Source organism: Gymnoscopelus braueri (assembly GCF_963280865.1).
Source record: "Gymnoscopelus braueri genome assembly, chromosome: 5".
NCBI lineage: Eukaryota > Metazoa > Chordata > Actinopteri > Myctophiformes > Myctophidae > Gymnoscopelus > Gymnoscopelus braueri.
In genome coordinates this window covers 32,580,889-32,596,800 of record NC_137606.1, presented here as the reverse complement: position 1 = coordinate 32,596,800, position 15,912 = coordinate 32,580,889, and the positions used below count along the sequence as shown (strand labels likewise).

Here is a 15,912-nt window from a genome sequence, read left to right as displayed (position 1 = left end):
AATTTGAAATACTCCAGTAAAGTAAAAATTACCTCAAAATTGTACTTAAGTACAATACTTGAGTAAATGTACTTAGTTACTTTCCACCACTGATTTGAGGCACGTCGGGACAACGTCGTAGGTCAGCCAGAGGTCGAAAAAGACCTCTGCTAACTTGGTGCTGGTCAGTACATGTCCAAAGCACTCGCCCTGGGACACCGCCAGGTCCAGCTGCTTTTTTATGCATTGACACTGCAGTGCCCTTCTGACCTCTTTAGTGTCCAGTGTCCATGGTGATCTGGTGGCAGTCTGTCCATTAAACCTAGTGTTGTGTTACCTCTGTGGAAGCTGGCAAAGAATCTATTGCTTACAGTCAGGCCTTGCCAGACGGTACATCAGGGACAGTGGCGTAAAGTAACTAAGTCAAGTTATTTAAGTCATTTAGTACTGTCATTAAGTCATTAAAGTACTGTACTTATAAGTACAATTTTGAGGTATTTTTACTTTACTGGAGTATTTCCAATTTTCAGTACTTTTACTTCTACTCCACTAAATATTGTACTTTTTACTCCACTACAATTATATGCAAAGTTTATATACTTCGTAGATTTTGATTATTATTACAAAACATACATATATAACCACTTCATCCCTACATACATTTTGGTCATTTGAAAATAGCTGATCTACAATTGATTGATTGATTGATTGATTGATTGATTGATTGATTGATTGAATACTTTATTTAGAAAGACATGGTAAAAGTACATGGAAGTACAATTCACAATACAAGGTCCTCTAAACTGGATCGCTCATAAAAGCACTTGGCTTATTTAAAATGAGATCCCTGTGCACTCAAACCATCATGACATTTAAGAAGACATACAAATATACACTACTATGCAGAACGTCATACAATCAGTTTACAGGTTACTGGTATGAAAAACAAGAAATATGTACAATAGACAGTTTTAGGAGGAGTTGGGTTTTACTCTCCTTTACTCCTTTGGGTAGGGCATTCCACATTTTTGTTGAATAGCATGAGAAAGAGTTCATTCCCTTGTTTGTGCCAAATCTGGGTTGAACATGATCAGTGGAGCTGCCTCTGGTGTTATTGTGGACTTCATTTACGTTTTGGAAGTATTTTGACAAATACAAACTCACAATGCTCGCAATGCGACGCATTGTGAGCTTGTAGATCTGTTATTTTCAAAAGGTTTGTATACATTTTATACATTTGAAAACTTGTGAAATGGGACATTCTACATAATGAGTAGCCTACTTTCTACTTTTGGTACTTTAAGTACATTTTGATACCAATACTTTTGTTCTTTTACTCAAGTACATTTTTAATTCCGGACTTGTAGGCTACTTGTATTACAGAGTATTTCTACATGGCAGTACTTACTTTTACTTAAATGTGAGTACTTTTTCCACCACTGGTCAGGGATCATTAGTTGTAAAATAGTTTTGATCTGTTTGTTAAAATTAACTCTAGCTAGACTATAGGTTGCAGGCAGCAGTCAGTGTCATTAGCTCTGAGATAGCCTGCTTTCCTTTATTAAAGGCAAAGAAACCAGCTGACCACCGAACGATGCATTTCTGTGTCATTCATTTTGGATCATTTGGGGCTCTTACACCCCTCCGGTCTAATGGACAGGACAGCTATGGTTTCGTTTGAGCGTTTCGTTTGGACAAGAACTGACCACAACTGAAAAACGAACTAGTATTTTCAGTAGTTAGATTCTGAAGTATGTAGGAAAAACTGAAAAACTAAAGAAAAACATTACATTAAACTGGAATATCGTGACATTTCTGGAAGGGCTGTGTGTCTTGCATGTGAAATAAAGGCAAAAGCTACCAAGTGTACTAACCATAGAGCTATAAAATATATCTAGAGGGTGGACTGCCCATAGAGGTATAAAGCTATATAGATAAACTATAGTTTCTCAGCCACTCTGGGGGCTTGGGACTGCCCCGCGCAGGAAGCACCCGGAAGTACCTCTAATTTCTGGATCGGTTCCAAAGTTGGAGCCAATAGAGCAGGCGCACTGGCGTTTTAGACGCTGGACGCACGCGGAGTAGCGTTTGAAATGCAGAAGTCCTGCAATACCAGATTTAGCCACCAGACTTCTGAGGCGTCAACCATTCTTCTTGGTTCTGGGGGCTTGGTACTAACACCACTAACACACACAGTTAGCCAAAGAGCTAACGTTCTGCTCTGCGTTATTATGGATCTATTTGGTGATCTACCAGAACCGACCCAAAGCACCGGTAAGTAACATGAAAGAAACCATTATCGTTTAATTGACCGTTTATATTGCTCCAAAGTATCCATTTCTGTTTCATTTTGTTGTCAGAATTTCAAGGTGCATTTTTGGACGGCGGATCATTCGTCATGAACCTCTGACATTATGTCACCCTGTGTTAAATTAAAATACCTGTGTGTGTGTGTGTGTGTGTGTGTGTGTGTGTGTGTGTGTGTGTGTGTGTGTGTGTGTGTGTGTGTGTGTGTGCATGCGTGTGTGTGCGTGCGTGCGTGCGTGTTTGCGCGTAGTGGTGTAAGCAACTAAGTACATCTACTCAAGTACTGTAATATGAGTACAATTTTGAGGTATTTTTACTTTACTGTCTGGAGTTTTTCCAATATTCAGTACTTTTACTTCTACTCCACTACATCGCAGAGGCAAATATTGTGCTTATACTCCACTACAATGATTTGAAAGCTTTAGTTAGATACTTTGTAGATTTTGATTATTATTACAAAACATACATTAACCACCTCAGCCCCATTTGAAAAGAGCAGATCTACAAGCTCACAATGCGTTGCAATTGTGAGCTTGTAGATCTGCTTTTTCAAAAGACTTTTATACATTTGAAAACTTGTGAAATGGGACATTCTGCATAATGAGTACTTTCTATTTTTGGTACTTTAAGTACATTTTGATGCCAATACTTTTGCACTTTTACTCAAGTCAATTTTGATTACCGGACTTTTACTTGTAACAGAGTGTTTCTACAATTCAGTATCAATACTTTCTACGATTAAGTAACAAATGTGAGTACTTTTCCTCCCTGTGTGTGTGTGTGTGTGTGTGTGTGTGTGTGTGTGTGTGTGTGTGTGTGTGTGTGTGTGTGCATTTTGTAGGAGCTGTTTCCCCAGCAGCGTCCAAGTCTACAGAAGAAAAAGAAGACAATAATTTAAAAAGGAAAAGAGCAGATTCGGACCATGGACCATCGGAGGACAGGGGAGCGGGGGAAATCAAGAAAGTTTGTAGAGAAGGTTTTCAACAGTTCCACAACAATGTTTGTTTGTTTCCTTCCTTCACGTCAGAATCAAAACCACTTTAATCAATAGTAATAGTGCACCGAAATGTACATGACCCAAGATGACCCAATGTTATTCTCCATAGAGAAGTTACTTTACAACCCAGGGGATGAATGAGTGACGTCAGGACTTCTGTACTCTATATCTATAGGACCCAAAAACATTCATTGAGGAAGACTCATAATATGTGACTTTAGGTGGGGAGACACAATGTGTCAGTTATCCATATCGTGTGTGTGTGTGTGTGTGTGTGTGTGTGTGTGTGTGTGTGTGTGTGTGTGTGTGTGTGTGTGCGTGTGCGCGTGTGCGCGTGTGCGTGCGCGAGACTCACACTCACACTGTGAGTGTGAGTGGCAGGTTTCTTTATCCATAGATGTGTAATTGTGAGTGAGTGACAGGTTACTTTATCCATAGATGTGTAATTGTCCCAACAGTCCATGGGTTTCATGGATACCACATATCACAATCATAACTAAATAATTGCCTAAACATTGGCTTATTTACTATGGCATAATAAACAATACTGGTGATTAGTTCATTCAGTTAGATCATCCCAGATCTATCTGTTAGGCTATGGTCTCCTGACGCTCAATGAACAGCCTCTCTCTCTCTCTCTCTCTCTCTCTCTCTCTCTCTCTCTCTCTCTCTCTCTCTCTCTCTCTCTCTCTCTCTCTCTCTCTCTCCCCCCGCAGGTCTTCCTGCGTTAAAAGGCTATGTTGCGTCAAGGCGAGGTGAGAGAGAAGAGATGCAGGATGCTCACGTCCTGATGCCAGACATGACCACCTGTCTAACCACTGCTCTGTCATCCCAAGTGTAAGCTCTCATTCCTACAATCATGATTATAAACATTTATAACGAGTGTTATAATGCCTTATAAGCACATTATAATGCATTATAAATGCGATTATAATGCATTATAGACCCGACCTTTAAGTAAAGTGTTACCAAACCCTCTATTATCAGTAAAACAGACCTGAGTTACAACTGTATTTGGACCGCTTTTTCCCATCTCTTTGCCAAAAGTAGCAGATCGTCTATTTTTACTGAATTAAAAAGGTTAAATTGTGACATATTAACATTAATGGTTGTCCTAAATATTAAGGGCTTTTTAAGGTATCCTTGGCACATCTTGAGTGTGCCTGAACTGTGTGCCTGAACAGACAGCCCTGAAGTGAGCCTAATGGTTCTCTCTCTCTCTCGTTCTGGAATAGTTTGCCTGTGACAATGGTGTTGTAATGCGTCCTTGCGCCCTTTTATTCTACACTCCGTATTTCTTATTTTATATTTCACCTTGCATGTCTTTGATCTAGACTGTTTTACTTTACATGGTTGAAGAAAGCTTGAAGTCCAAGCATTTCACTGCTACGTGAATAATAAAATCTTGAAAACTAGAATGACATATACACAAAAGACAACAACAGCTGCTGATATAATTAGTTTTCTTTGCTGACAACATTTGCTGCTTCATCAAAGCATTACATTTGCTGATAGTTACAATTCACCAAGTTAAACAAATCCATGATATTGTCTTGTATGGATTGTGCTCAGAAACAATGATGACATCCCAATTTAAAACAAATACGTTTAACGTTCAAGACAAATAGGTTAGTCCTAGACAGGTTTATGATTTTTGGGGATAATGTGTGAGGTTACCTTCAGAGTAAATAGAGCAATTCAGGTTTGACAAAAGCGCACTTTTTAATGTCACACCTTCAGATCTTGCATGTCGTACTTTGCTGTGTTTGATGGCCATGGAGGTGCGCGGGCCTCTTGTTTCGCCGCTGAGCATCTGCACCACACACTGGCCAAGAAGTTCCCCACTGGTTCGTTACCTTTAAAAATACAGCATATTGTCACTTGTCTAGGCTTACTGAATAAACAACATTATTAGACATGTTTGTCTCAGGAACCATTTTCCCAGCAGGGACAAATAAAATGTTGACCTTTGAATTTTAGGCGAGAATCTGGACAAACTGACAAAGAAGTGTCTCCTGGATGCTTTCCGACAAACAGATGAAGACTTCCTGAAAAAGGCCTCCAGCCAGTAAGATCATTCACTGATACATTTGTTGTTCAGAGTTTAAAACAGGCCAAAAGAAGCAATGAACAGTAGTGGCGAGTTACACAGTAGAATCCTCACTATAAATTTGACTCAGTGTTATACATGAATAAATTACACTGAGGATTTTACTGTGTAATTGGCTCTAGATAGCAAGCTCCAGTAGTTTACGTTTAACAAGGTATCCTAGGTACCAGTGGCTTCCAGTTTCTCAAGGCTGGCTGTGTTTCCTCTTCTGACAGAAAGCCGGCATGGAAGGATGGTACGACTGCTACCTGTCTGTTGGCTGTGGATGACACGGTGTATGTGGCCAACCTGGGTGACAGCAGGGTAGGGGCTGGCTCACTCTCACATCACTGGGAAGAGAGTAAAGAAATGTCTCTGAGTGAAAGCAGAACGTAGAAATTGAAGAAATATACTGCGTGTAATTGCCTACAGATTACAGAGGATCCAGTTTAATCAATTAAACTGACTTGATTGAATTGAATAGATTTTTTGATTCTTCTACTAGTCTATAAATCACACCATAATCATGCACCTGAGTACATTTCGGGCATGCTCACAATATGTGCACCAAGTAGATCTCTGAGGTCCTCATGTACTGAACTCTTAACAGTTCCAAAGGTTTGGACCAAGAGACATGGAAAGGCAGCTTTTAGTGTTTATGCCCCCAGCCTCTGGAATACCCTCCCAGAGAATATAAAAATGTCTGAAACTCTTGACACTTAAGCGTCATCTTAAGACATATTTGTATGTATATATTTGTTTTATCATATCTGCTTCTGTGATGTTTTATGTCTTTTTTTTTATGTTCTTTTTTTGTTTAAAGCACTTTGAGTTGGGTTTTATGTATGAAAGGTGCTATATAAATGCAGATGATTATTAAGGTGGCATTGTTTAAATATCACTCCTCAAAATGTACACGTATGTTGGTTTCTGTGGTGATCATGGTGATTTTCATTTCCTCTCACCAGGCTGTGTTGTGTCGGATGGAGCTTAGCGTAGGAGATGAAGAAAGGAGGTCACTGACTCTGGCCCTCAGTAAGGTACACAATCCAACCATCTATGAAGAACGCATGAGGATCCAGAGAGCTGGAGGAACAGTCAGGTGACATCACTACAACTGACCTGCAAGATTTACAAATGATTTGCATGATATGACATGAAGCATTAACCAAACAGTCAGCAACGAATGAGTACAAAGACATGAGATATATGTAATGGACAGAAATTAAAATTACATAAATATATTTTGAACAGAGAAGTTGACTGAAGCTCCCTATTAGTTCACACATTAACACGTTGAGCTGACCAGTTGCTCTATTGTTGGCCACTAGTGGGAGCTGCCCAGTACAACCACAGTATTCTTGGCCACTGGAAGCTGTCATCCACTGTCCTCTACTGTTGGTCACTGGGAGCTGCCCCAGTACAACTACAGTCTTCTAGTGTTGTAGTGATGTGTCGTTCATGATCGATTCGTTCAAAAGAACGTGTTCATTGCCGTGAACGTGAACGAGCTCGTTCACTTCCTGAAACTGTTACGTTCACGCTATCGTTCATGCCCCACATCCCCTCCCCCCGTACACAGGACGGGAGGGCGGACTGTACGCACGACGTAATAATAACGCTCCCGCGATGGTGTTTTTCACGAGAATATAGTGCTACTGAACGAGAACGTGAACAAATCATTTGAACGAATCATTTCATCGTTCGTTCACTGAAATGAACGTTTTTCCCCATCACTATAGTGTTGGATACTGGAAGCTTCCCAGTACAAGCACAGTCTACTGTTGGTCATAGGGAGCTGTCCAATACAACCCATTGACCAATGAGGAGATTCACTAGAAAGTTTGAGTAGCTTGCTTAAGGGTGCTCCCCCCACTAAATAACGTAACAGATAGTTTCATCACATCTGTGTATGCATGTAATGCCGTGTATTTGTAATAGTAGTGCTCAGTCAGTTAATCGCAGTGAAGAATCACAGGACTTAATTAATGGCTGAGTCTTCTGTCCATGTGTGCTGTGTAGAGATGGCAGGGTATTGGGGGTTCTGGAGGTGTCTCGCTCCATAGGAGATGGTCAGTACAAACACTGTGGTGTAATATCAACTCCTGACATCAGAAGATGTCAACTCACACCCAACGACAGGTACTACTTTTAATACTACTACTATTAATTCTGCTACTGTTAATACTACTACTATTAATTATGCTACTGTTAATACTACTACTATTAATTATGCTACTGTTAATACTACAACTACTTGCTAATGTTCACAACGCGATCGTGAGCTTGTAGAGCAGCTATTTTTGACAAAGAGATTTTGTGTAGACAGAAAAAAGCAGTCCAAGTGCAGTCACAACTCAGGTACAATAGAATGTTAAGTGGTTATGCTACTATTGCTTGAAGTGATGAGAACGATACTATAGTTACCTCATAACAAATGGTAGTGACCCTCATATTACCTGTAGTAGTAATGTAGGTGGGGCAGACAGTGCTCATTGCACGCGGTACCAGGGCGTCCCACCAGTCTTTAAAGCAGGAGCACGCGCATTGCGTGTGCACAAGAATGCGTTCCACTCGATTTGTGCCAAGTACCCACCTGGCTACTTAGCATAACAGTAGGTTAGGTGTGCTAACATGTATGATAGCCTATACAGCTGTAGTAGTAGCGTATGTAGATTAGTTGTAGCCAGCAGTTAAAGGCACTTCACGCCCCATCAGATGCGCAACCCAACCCACGTCTGGTCTCTCCATTCAAATGCGTTGGTCGAGGGCAGTGGTGTGAAAGATCAAACTCGTTACACAAGCCTAATCTTATCAGCGTCCATCTTCGTTTTTTTCCACCATCACAGTTTAATAGCCTATATGCATTCTATTATCATACCTTTCTTCCGTAGGTTCTATAAATCAATGCATTCCTTGGAAAAGTTACAAAGAAAACTAAGACTAAATAAAAACTAAACAAAAAATAGCAAATGTCTAACTAAAACTACTTCTGCACACATAAACCAAAATTAAAACAAAAATTAAAGAAAAATTGAACTAAAAGGAATATTTCATAGTTTATTGCTGGTCGGAGTGTGTCAGTGCGCATTCGCGCGCGTGCATGTGATGTCATTAAAAATAGCGTCCCCCCAGTTAAAAAAATCACCACTACATCACTGGGTTCTACCCCTCTCTCTGTCTTTCTGTCTCTCCTTGTCTCTGTCTGTAGGTTTATAATCTTGGCATGTGATGGCCTGTTTAAAGTGTTCTCTCCAGACGAGGCTGTGAAATATGTCCTCGGTGTCCTCCAGGTATGGATGATAAACTGTGTAAACTGTGTGTGTGTGTGTGTGTGTGTGTGTGTGTGTGTGTGTGTGTGTGTGTGTGTGTGTGTGTGTGTGTGTGTGTGTGTGTGTGTGTGTGTGTGTGTGTGTGTGTGTGTGTGTGTGTGTGTGTGTGTGTGTACTCAGCTCGGTACTAATCAGTCTCTCTTTTAAGGAGGAGCCAGTTGAGAAGAAGGAGGGGCTAACAGAGGAGGCAGCCAGATATGAAGCTGCTAGTCAGCGACTGGCCAGCGAGGCGGTGAGGCGGGGCTGTGCCGACAACGTCACTGTGATCGTGGTTTCTATTGGCTTCTAAACACACCACACACTCGCACACATTTAAACGACAGACACACCGCTCACTGATGACTTTCCATGGACCCTGACCGTCGCAGACTTCCCCACCACAAATTTACAAATCATTATTAAAAATAACTTTTATAACAAATCTGCTATGCCTGCCTGTTATTCAATTATTAAACAAAACACAATGACATTCAACAAAAATGTTTAATTTAGTTTAAATACATTTTGGTTTGTAGATTGTCTGTTTCAACGTGTTCAGCAGACACATTCCACCACCATGTTCAACAACTGGAACCTATATTCTAAGGAGGATACCATTCACTATATAACCATACAGCAACACATTAATTGTGTTTTTTAATGTATATTTTTTACGTTTCGCATCAGAAAATTGGGCCTCATATCATGCCTCTTAATGTATCCAACTTTGAAACTCAAATGACAGTTTGGGCGTTTTTTCCTCAGTCAAAGATGAGAACAATTACACACGGCTTGTAGGCCTACATACATAGTTTCACCAAGAAATGGTGGTATGTAATTATAAGTAGGCCTAATAAGGGTGTTCAGGTGGGCGAAAGTCAAAAGACTACACTGGTGAGTACCGGACATATTCAAAGTGTAACAAGAAGTATGTCACGTAATTGAACATTATTATATACATATTATTATATATTGTATTTAAATACTAAGTCCCAAGCTAAGTGTGCAGTCTTAAGAAACGGTTTGCACTCAGAAAATAAATGTCTCCTCAGGCCTTCATCGGCTGTTTTTATTTATCTTCTTTTAAAACGCAAACGTTTCTTCTGTGAGTTCAGACTGTTTCTTAAGACATAATTGAAAGAAACACAGTCCCTCTGTGTTTCTTTCCAAGACTATAAACCTACAGACAGAGACAAGGAGAGACACATGTTTTAAACTAACATGGTTAAAATGGAGTTTGAAGTTACGATGGGTTTGTATAGGAAGGGCAAATATCTAAATACTGAATCAAGCAACTTAAAAACTGTCTGGGTAGAAACACAAAAGCCTGAGTAGACGTTAAAATTACCCCAAACGTGCTTGAAAGTGAAACATTCCTACTTAGTTGGCTGGGGTGCCACAGGGGTCTGCTATCATTTCCCTCTACACCAAATATCTTCGCCGAAAATAGCTGATCTTAGGGTTCACGTGGTTAAAATTCACATGACAATTTATGGAAACACGGCTACTGAATGCAACTACATCTCCATACCTGAAGTCTCCAATGAGGAGTGAGCAGCTTCACTGCAGATTCAGTTCAATTGACTAAATTGCCATTGTGCAAGGTATAAGGGTGTTTTTCGGCACATGCGATACAGCTGGAAGCAATATTGTAGGCAGTGAAGTAGGGATGCAAACTGAAAGGAATTAATCAATCGTTTACCTTAATGTTTTCTTTGATTAATTGATAACAATATAGCTGGGACGTTTAGGGGAAATGAATGGCATAGATTTATTGTAACGAGAGAAATTGGCATTCTTGTAGCAAAGCAAAAGTAGAATATGAAGGTGTGTATTAAGTTAAGACAAAAGGCGTGTATTAAGACAACAATACACACAAATGTTAGTCAAATTTCAACATTTACATAAAAGTGTAGTAGCCTATTAATGTGCAGTGCACTATCCATTTTAAAAAAAAGTGGGGGGGAGTAAAATATTGGAATGGTGTGTGCACATTGTTATACTAAAACCTGTAACTTCACAACCTAATATCGTAGGCTGGCTAATATATTAATAAAGTTAGAAAGAAGAATAAGTGGCAGCAGGTTGGCTGCGTAAGAACTATGTACTAAACTTTATCATAAAGGTGTAATTAAACAGATATGATTGCTAATTAAAATGGCGAATCGGTAGGTATGAAGCTATAGTATAAGCATTTCAAAATGTTGAACTAGCTACGACTATGGCTACGAAAGAGTTCTGACGCTCTCCAGTGGACAAACTAAATAACGGTGGTGCAGAAATTTGAAGTAGAGTCAGTTATGTCAGCAGTACAGTACAAGGAAAGATAAAAGATATGATTGTGTCAAGGCTTAAAAAGGTTGCAGCTTCCAAGGCAATAGATGGATTTCAGGTAATCCCCTAAACCTACTACATTAGCGCCTGAATACATGAGCCCATAAAAGTAGATTGCAGCTAGTGCCCAGCTGGGCCGGCAAATACCATAAACCAAGCCACAGACATGGTGATGGTCCTGGAATAATGCAGAGGGTTGCATATTGCCTCATAGTCCGCTTGCCAGAATGTGAACCCGGACATGTTGAGTACACCAAGGTTTTATGTTAGAAATGTTGAGTATGGGTCCCCAGTATGTGGAAACTGCTGGATGCTAACTTGCATATGTTGAGCAATTTTCAGAATTAGCGTAATTAGCTTTTATTAGCATAATCACCTATATGGACAATATTTCAGCAATAGTCCCGGGCCTTAGGGATATTTTCGCGCTAATCAGTCTTAAATGCACCACATTTGGCCCAGATGTAGCCCAGGGCATGCTCTAATGATTTAGCTAGGGTGCCTGAGCAGCGACCTTTGGGGTCGCCATAGCGGCCAAATCCAAAATGGCCGCCATGTAAAACGGTTTTGGCTGTAACTTTTGAACCAGATGAGCTACAAATACAAACTTGGTGTCTATTTCATGTTTTTTGACCATTGCAAACACATTGGAATGCTTATCATTACGATTGGGTGTGTCTGAAACCCTAATATGCATATTTCCAAGATGGTGGCTATGTGAAAACGAGTTATAACTTAACCTTTGACACTTTTGTCAAACTTGGTGTCGATTTTATGTTTTTTTTAACCATTAGAAACACATTGGAATGCTCCGATTAATGATTAAATCTATCTAGAGCACTCTAATTAGCTTATTACCAATATGACCACTATCAACAACCTAAAAAAAAGCAACCTATGTATGTTACACATACAATTTTATTGAAACAATAGAAAAATGGAGTGGAGCACATCCCTATTGATACAGATAATAAGCCAGTAGGCTAGAGTATATTAAACAATACAAATAAAAATGGAAATGCGGTGCGTGGAGGGGGGGGCACCACACAACAAGGTTTGTTGTGTAGAACCTCTATGTTCCTCACATCCACATGATTAGGTGTAACAAACTCCGGCTTTTCCTCTCTTCCATGCACTAGCAGGATGTGATACTACATCAGCCTTCCTTGGCCATGGGAAAAGAGTGCATGGGCAGCTTGGGAGGCAACACTGGATCTCACTGTAGCACCTGATTATGTGGATGTGAGGATGCCTCACCAACAATGAGGGGTCCAGATGACAACATATAAGCACAATGGATAGATAGATACCTTTATTGATCGCACAGGGGAATTTCAGTCACCCAGAGGCAGCACAGCAGTCACAAAGTTACAAAGTTACAGATACAGAGTAAGGAATGTATACAGCAATACAAAGGTAAGACATAACAATAAGATGCACCATCACTAAAGAACAAAAGTATACACCTGTACAAACTATCCTGCACTATGCAGAAAAATAACAATAACACCAGGTTACAGTGTCCTGTCAAACCGTGCAACCAGTACAATCACTGCAATGCAAAGAAAAGTGACAAAGTGTCCACAGTGCAATCAGTACAATAACTATCTAAGTGTAATTAGAGGTCAGAGTCCTTGGTACATCTTTTATTCCAAGTTATATGACCGGGAGCAGTATGGGTTAGCGCCCCCAGCCTGTGTCTTCCGTGAGGAAGAAGCCCAACAAACCCACGGTGAGGCCTTTAGGAGGGCCATTCAAGCAAACCGGCCCAAGGAAATGTTTGGATCGGGGTGTTGCAGCGGATCTGGTGCAGCGGATCTGGTGCAGCGGATCTGGTACAGTGCTCAGGTCCTGGACCTGGTGAGACGAAGGAGGAGCCCGGCCAGGAGGCCACCCACAGAGCCTAGTCCCTCCACGTGCCAGAGCCTCCCCGAGTTCCGGCAGAGTAGTTCCGGAGAAGCGGACTGAGTGGCCCTGTCTTTCCCTATAGGACTGACCGTGGGTCCTGGGACGTAAGTTGGGGCTTGATCAACCCCGGCTGGGTCACCTGGGCGAGGGTGTATGTTGCGAGACCCGAAACACCCTATGAACCCAGGCTACAACACTGATGATACGTCCCAGGTGCATCCATGTGATGTATTCTTTATAGACAGTTGACCTGGCAGAGCGACCAACGTGTGTCTCGTTGTAAATCCTCATAGCTACCTGCACAAAAGACATGCCAAGTCTCAAACAGTTCCACCCGGGGTAGGTGAATCTACCCCGGGATGCCCCACTATATCCTTGTGAAGGGAGAGGGACGTGTTTGCCATGATGGCGTCCAGCCTCCTCACTGTACGCACCTTAGCCACCCCCTCCAATGAGGTCCCCACGACGGAGCCCACCTTCCTCACATACTGCGGTCTGACTGAGAGGTATTCTGTGATCCATGCCACCAAGCCGTGGTCCATATCATCAACGCAAGCTTCTCAGCAAGCAGTTGTGGCTGGATAGTGTTGAAGTAAAAACACATGATTCTGACTGTGTTGCCCAGGGTGTCAAGGTGTGTGAATGCCCTGTTTAGCATGTAGATGATGGCAACATCAAATGTCCGCCTGGTATGCAAACTGAAGGGGGTTGAGGTATTCACTCACCATCGGTCTCAGTTGATTCAGTACCAGACGCTCAAAGGTCTTCATGCTCTAAGGATAAGGATAATTCCTTTTAACAGGTCGTTCATGAAAGTCCTTGCGGTCTTGTTTCCAATGAGAACCTGTGAGCAATTGGGGTTAAGAGTCTTGCTCAGGGACAAATTTCATATCATCGGCACATATGCTGGGATAGCCTGGAATCGAACCTGGGGCAACCAGGGCCAGCTGGTTCCCTAGGCGGGCTCACTAACCACTCAGCTATGGCCCCCCGCTAAGTGGCTCTTTGATGTCAGAGCCACTGGCCTGTAGTCACAAGGTGCGACTTTTCTTAGGCACCGGGACAATGCACAGTTGCGACCCCCCCCCCCCCCCCCCCCCCCCCGTCTTCAGAGAGAGGCATATCGTTTGGATCAGCGGTTCTGGACAACCGGATCTCCATATATGCCTATACTATACTGATACGCCCAGCCCAGAGTTTTTGTGCATTAATTGTAAGGTTGTTTCAAATACTCCTATCTATATCAATAGGCATGTGCTGCACTCCATTGTTCTATCTTTCAAATACATACATTACAAATGTGTAACATACAAAGGTTGCTTATTAAGGTTGTTCCTAAAAGTGTTCTGGGTGAAAATGTTGAATACCTTTTTGGGGATAGTGTTGATATTGTTAATAAGTAAATTAGAGTGCTCTAGATGGATGCAATCAGAAAATCGGAGCATTTCATATGTTTCTAATGCTTAAAAAACATAAAATAGACACTAAGTTTGCCAAAATTGTCAAAAGTTTTCACATAGCCGCCATCTTGGAAATATGCAAATTAGGGTTCCAGACACACCCAATCGTAATGATAAGCATTCCAATGTGTTTGCAATGGTCAAAAACATGAAATAGACACCAAGTTTGTATTTGTAGCTCATCTGGTTCAAAAGTTACAGCCAAAACCGTTTTACATGGCGGCCATTTTGGATTTGGCCGCTATGGCGAACCCAAAGGTCGCCCGCTCGGGCGCCCTAGCTAAATCATTAGAGCATGCCCTGAGGCCAAATTTGGTGCATTTAAGACTGATTAGCGCGAAAATATCCCTAAGGCCCGGGACTATTGCTGAAATATTGTCCATATAGGTGATTATGCTAATAAAAGCTAATTACGCTAATTCTGAAAATTGCTCAACATATCCAAGTTAGCATCCGGCAGTTTCTACATGCTGGGGACCCATACTCAACATTTCTAACATAAAACCTTGGTGTACTCAACATGTCCGGGTTCACAATGGGGCTCTATGGGCTGGCAAGTAGACTATCATGTCTATCCACAGCAATACAGATCAGGTGGAAGATGGAGACAGAGGTGAGGAAAAAGTCAAAGCTAGAGTGAAGCAGGCAAAAGGTGTCTCAGTAGAACCAGCAGCCCTGAACTGCTTGGATGGTGCTGAGGGGCATGACAGTGACACCCAGGAGAATATCTGCTAAGGCCAGAGACAGAATCAAGATATTCGTGGGGCTGTGCAACTGCTTGAAATGAGCAATAGACACAATGACCACCAAGTTCCCCACAATGGTTACTAGCATGCCCACTATGAACACCAAATATAAGACAACTTGGGCCCCCACTCTGAATTGGGCCCTGACACATGAGACATTAGAGTGGGTAACAGAGCTGCTCATGAGAAAGACCATCAGTCATTGCATGCTGATGCTGTTTGTAATGTAAGATACATAGCTCAGTTTAAGTTTAGCTGGATGGAACGGGGTGAAAACATCGTCTGACATGCTGTTAGAGCCAACATCAGAAACATTAAAACACTTTTGTAGCGTACTCCGCCCAAAGATGGTCCTTTACTGGTGGTTTAGACGAGGTTTATTTTTAAAACCAACAATGTAAAAGCTGTCACAAAAACAAACAAACAATTGGACATTAAACATTTTCAAATTGCAAAAACGATCATTCACATTGAACAAAACTATTACAAAAAAGACCTTAGACAAATAAAATACATGAACACAATTTAACAAATGAAAATATACCTTGTGCCCATTTAGGCAGGGGGCTAAACCTTTACTGTCAAGCAAGCAGACCTAACCCTGGTGCTGCTGCAAACATTTGAGTCTCTCTCTGGCTGAGCAGACAGGTGATAGTAGTGACAAATCAAGCAAAAACTTTTAAAAATAAAAGCGTCTCAAAAGCTCCTCACAGAAACATGAAATTAACATAAATGCAATGCACCTGAGTGATCTGACACACCAATCCAAATAACAAAATAA

The 15,912-nt window shown here is 41.3% G+C and overlaps 2 protein-coding genes across 4 annotated transcripts; one reads left to right on the top strand and one right to left on the bottom strand.

Annotated features, from left to right (window-relative positions):
• Positions 1-2,129: 2,129 nt before the first annotated feature.
• ilkap (integrin-linked kinase-associated serine/threonine phosphatase) lies at positions 2,130-9,102 on the top strand. 3 transcript variants are annotated; one of them, XM_080428191.1, is made up of 10 exons: positions 2,130-2,253; positions 3,128-3,262; positions 4,000-4,120; positions 5,024-5,130; positions 5,264-5,351; positions 5,609-5,696; positions 6,341-6,474; positions 7,395-7,514; positions 8,584-8,665; positions 8,856-9,102. In XM_080428191.1, the coding sequence occupies exons 1-10, from the start codon at positions 2,211-2,213 to the stop codon at positions 8,991-8,993; spliced, it is 1,056 nt and encodes a 351-aa protein (XP_080284317.1). In that variant the 5' UTR covers positions 2,130-2,210; the 3' UTR covers positions 8,994-9,102. The 3 variants fall into 3 exon arrangements, with proteins under 3 accessions (XP_080284317.1, XP_080284316.1, XP_080284318.1); XM_080428190.1 differs by having other exon boundaries at positions 8,853-9,102; XM_080428192.1 differs by lacking the exons at positions 5,024-5,130; positions 5,264-5,351 and having other exon boundaries at positions 8,853-9,102.
• Positions 9,103-11,027: 1,925 nt separating this feature from the next.
• Positions 11,028-15,219, bottom strand: LOC308085868 (trace amine-associated receptor 13c-like; the record flags this gene model as incomplete). Its single annotated transcript, XM_080429180.1, is given in 5 exon segments — positions 11,028-11,153; positions 11,156-11,195; positions 13,289-13,436; positions 14,949-15,042; positions 15,046-15,219. Coding segments are annotated over 5 exon segments (582 nt in total).
• Between the last annotated feature and the right edge of the window lie 693 nt (positions 15,220-15,912).

What these genes read in the sequence shown, in the direction of transcription:
- ilkap (XM_080428190.1), top strand. Translation starts at nt 2,211, where the DNA reads ATGGATCTATTTGGTGATCTACCAGAACCGACCCAAAGCACCG. An exon ending in CAAGAAAGTTTGTAGAGAAG is followed by an intron (nt 3,263 to 3,999) that starts GTTTTCAACAGT and finishes CTCCCCCCGCAG; the next exon opens with GTCTTCCTGCGTTAAAAGGC. An exon ending in AGAGCTGGAGGAACAGTCAG is followed by an intron (nt 6,475 to 7,394) that starts GTGACATCACTA and finishes TGTGCTGTGTAG; the next exon opens with AGATGGCAGGGTATTGGGGG.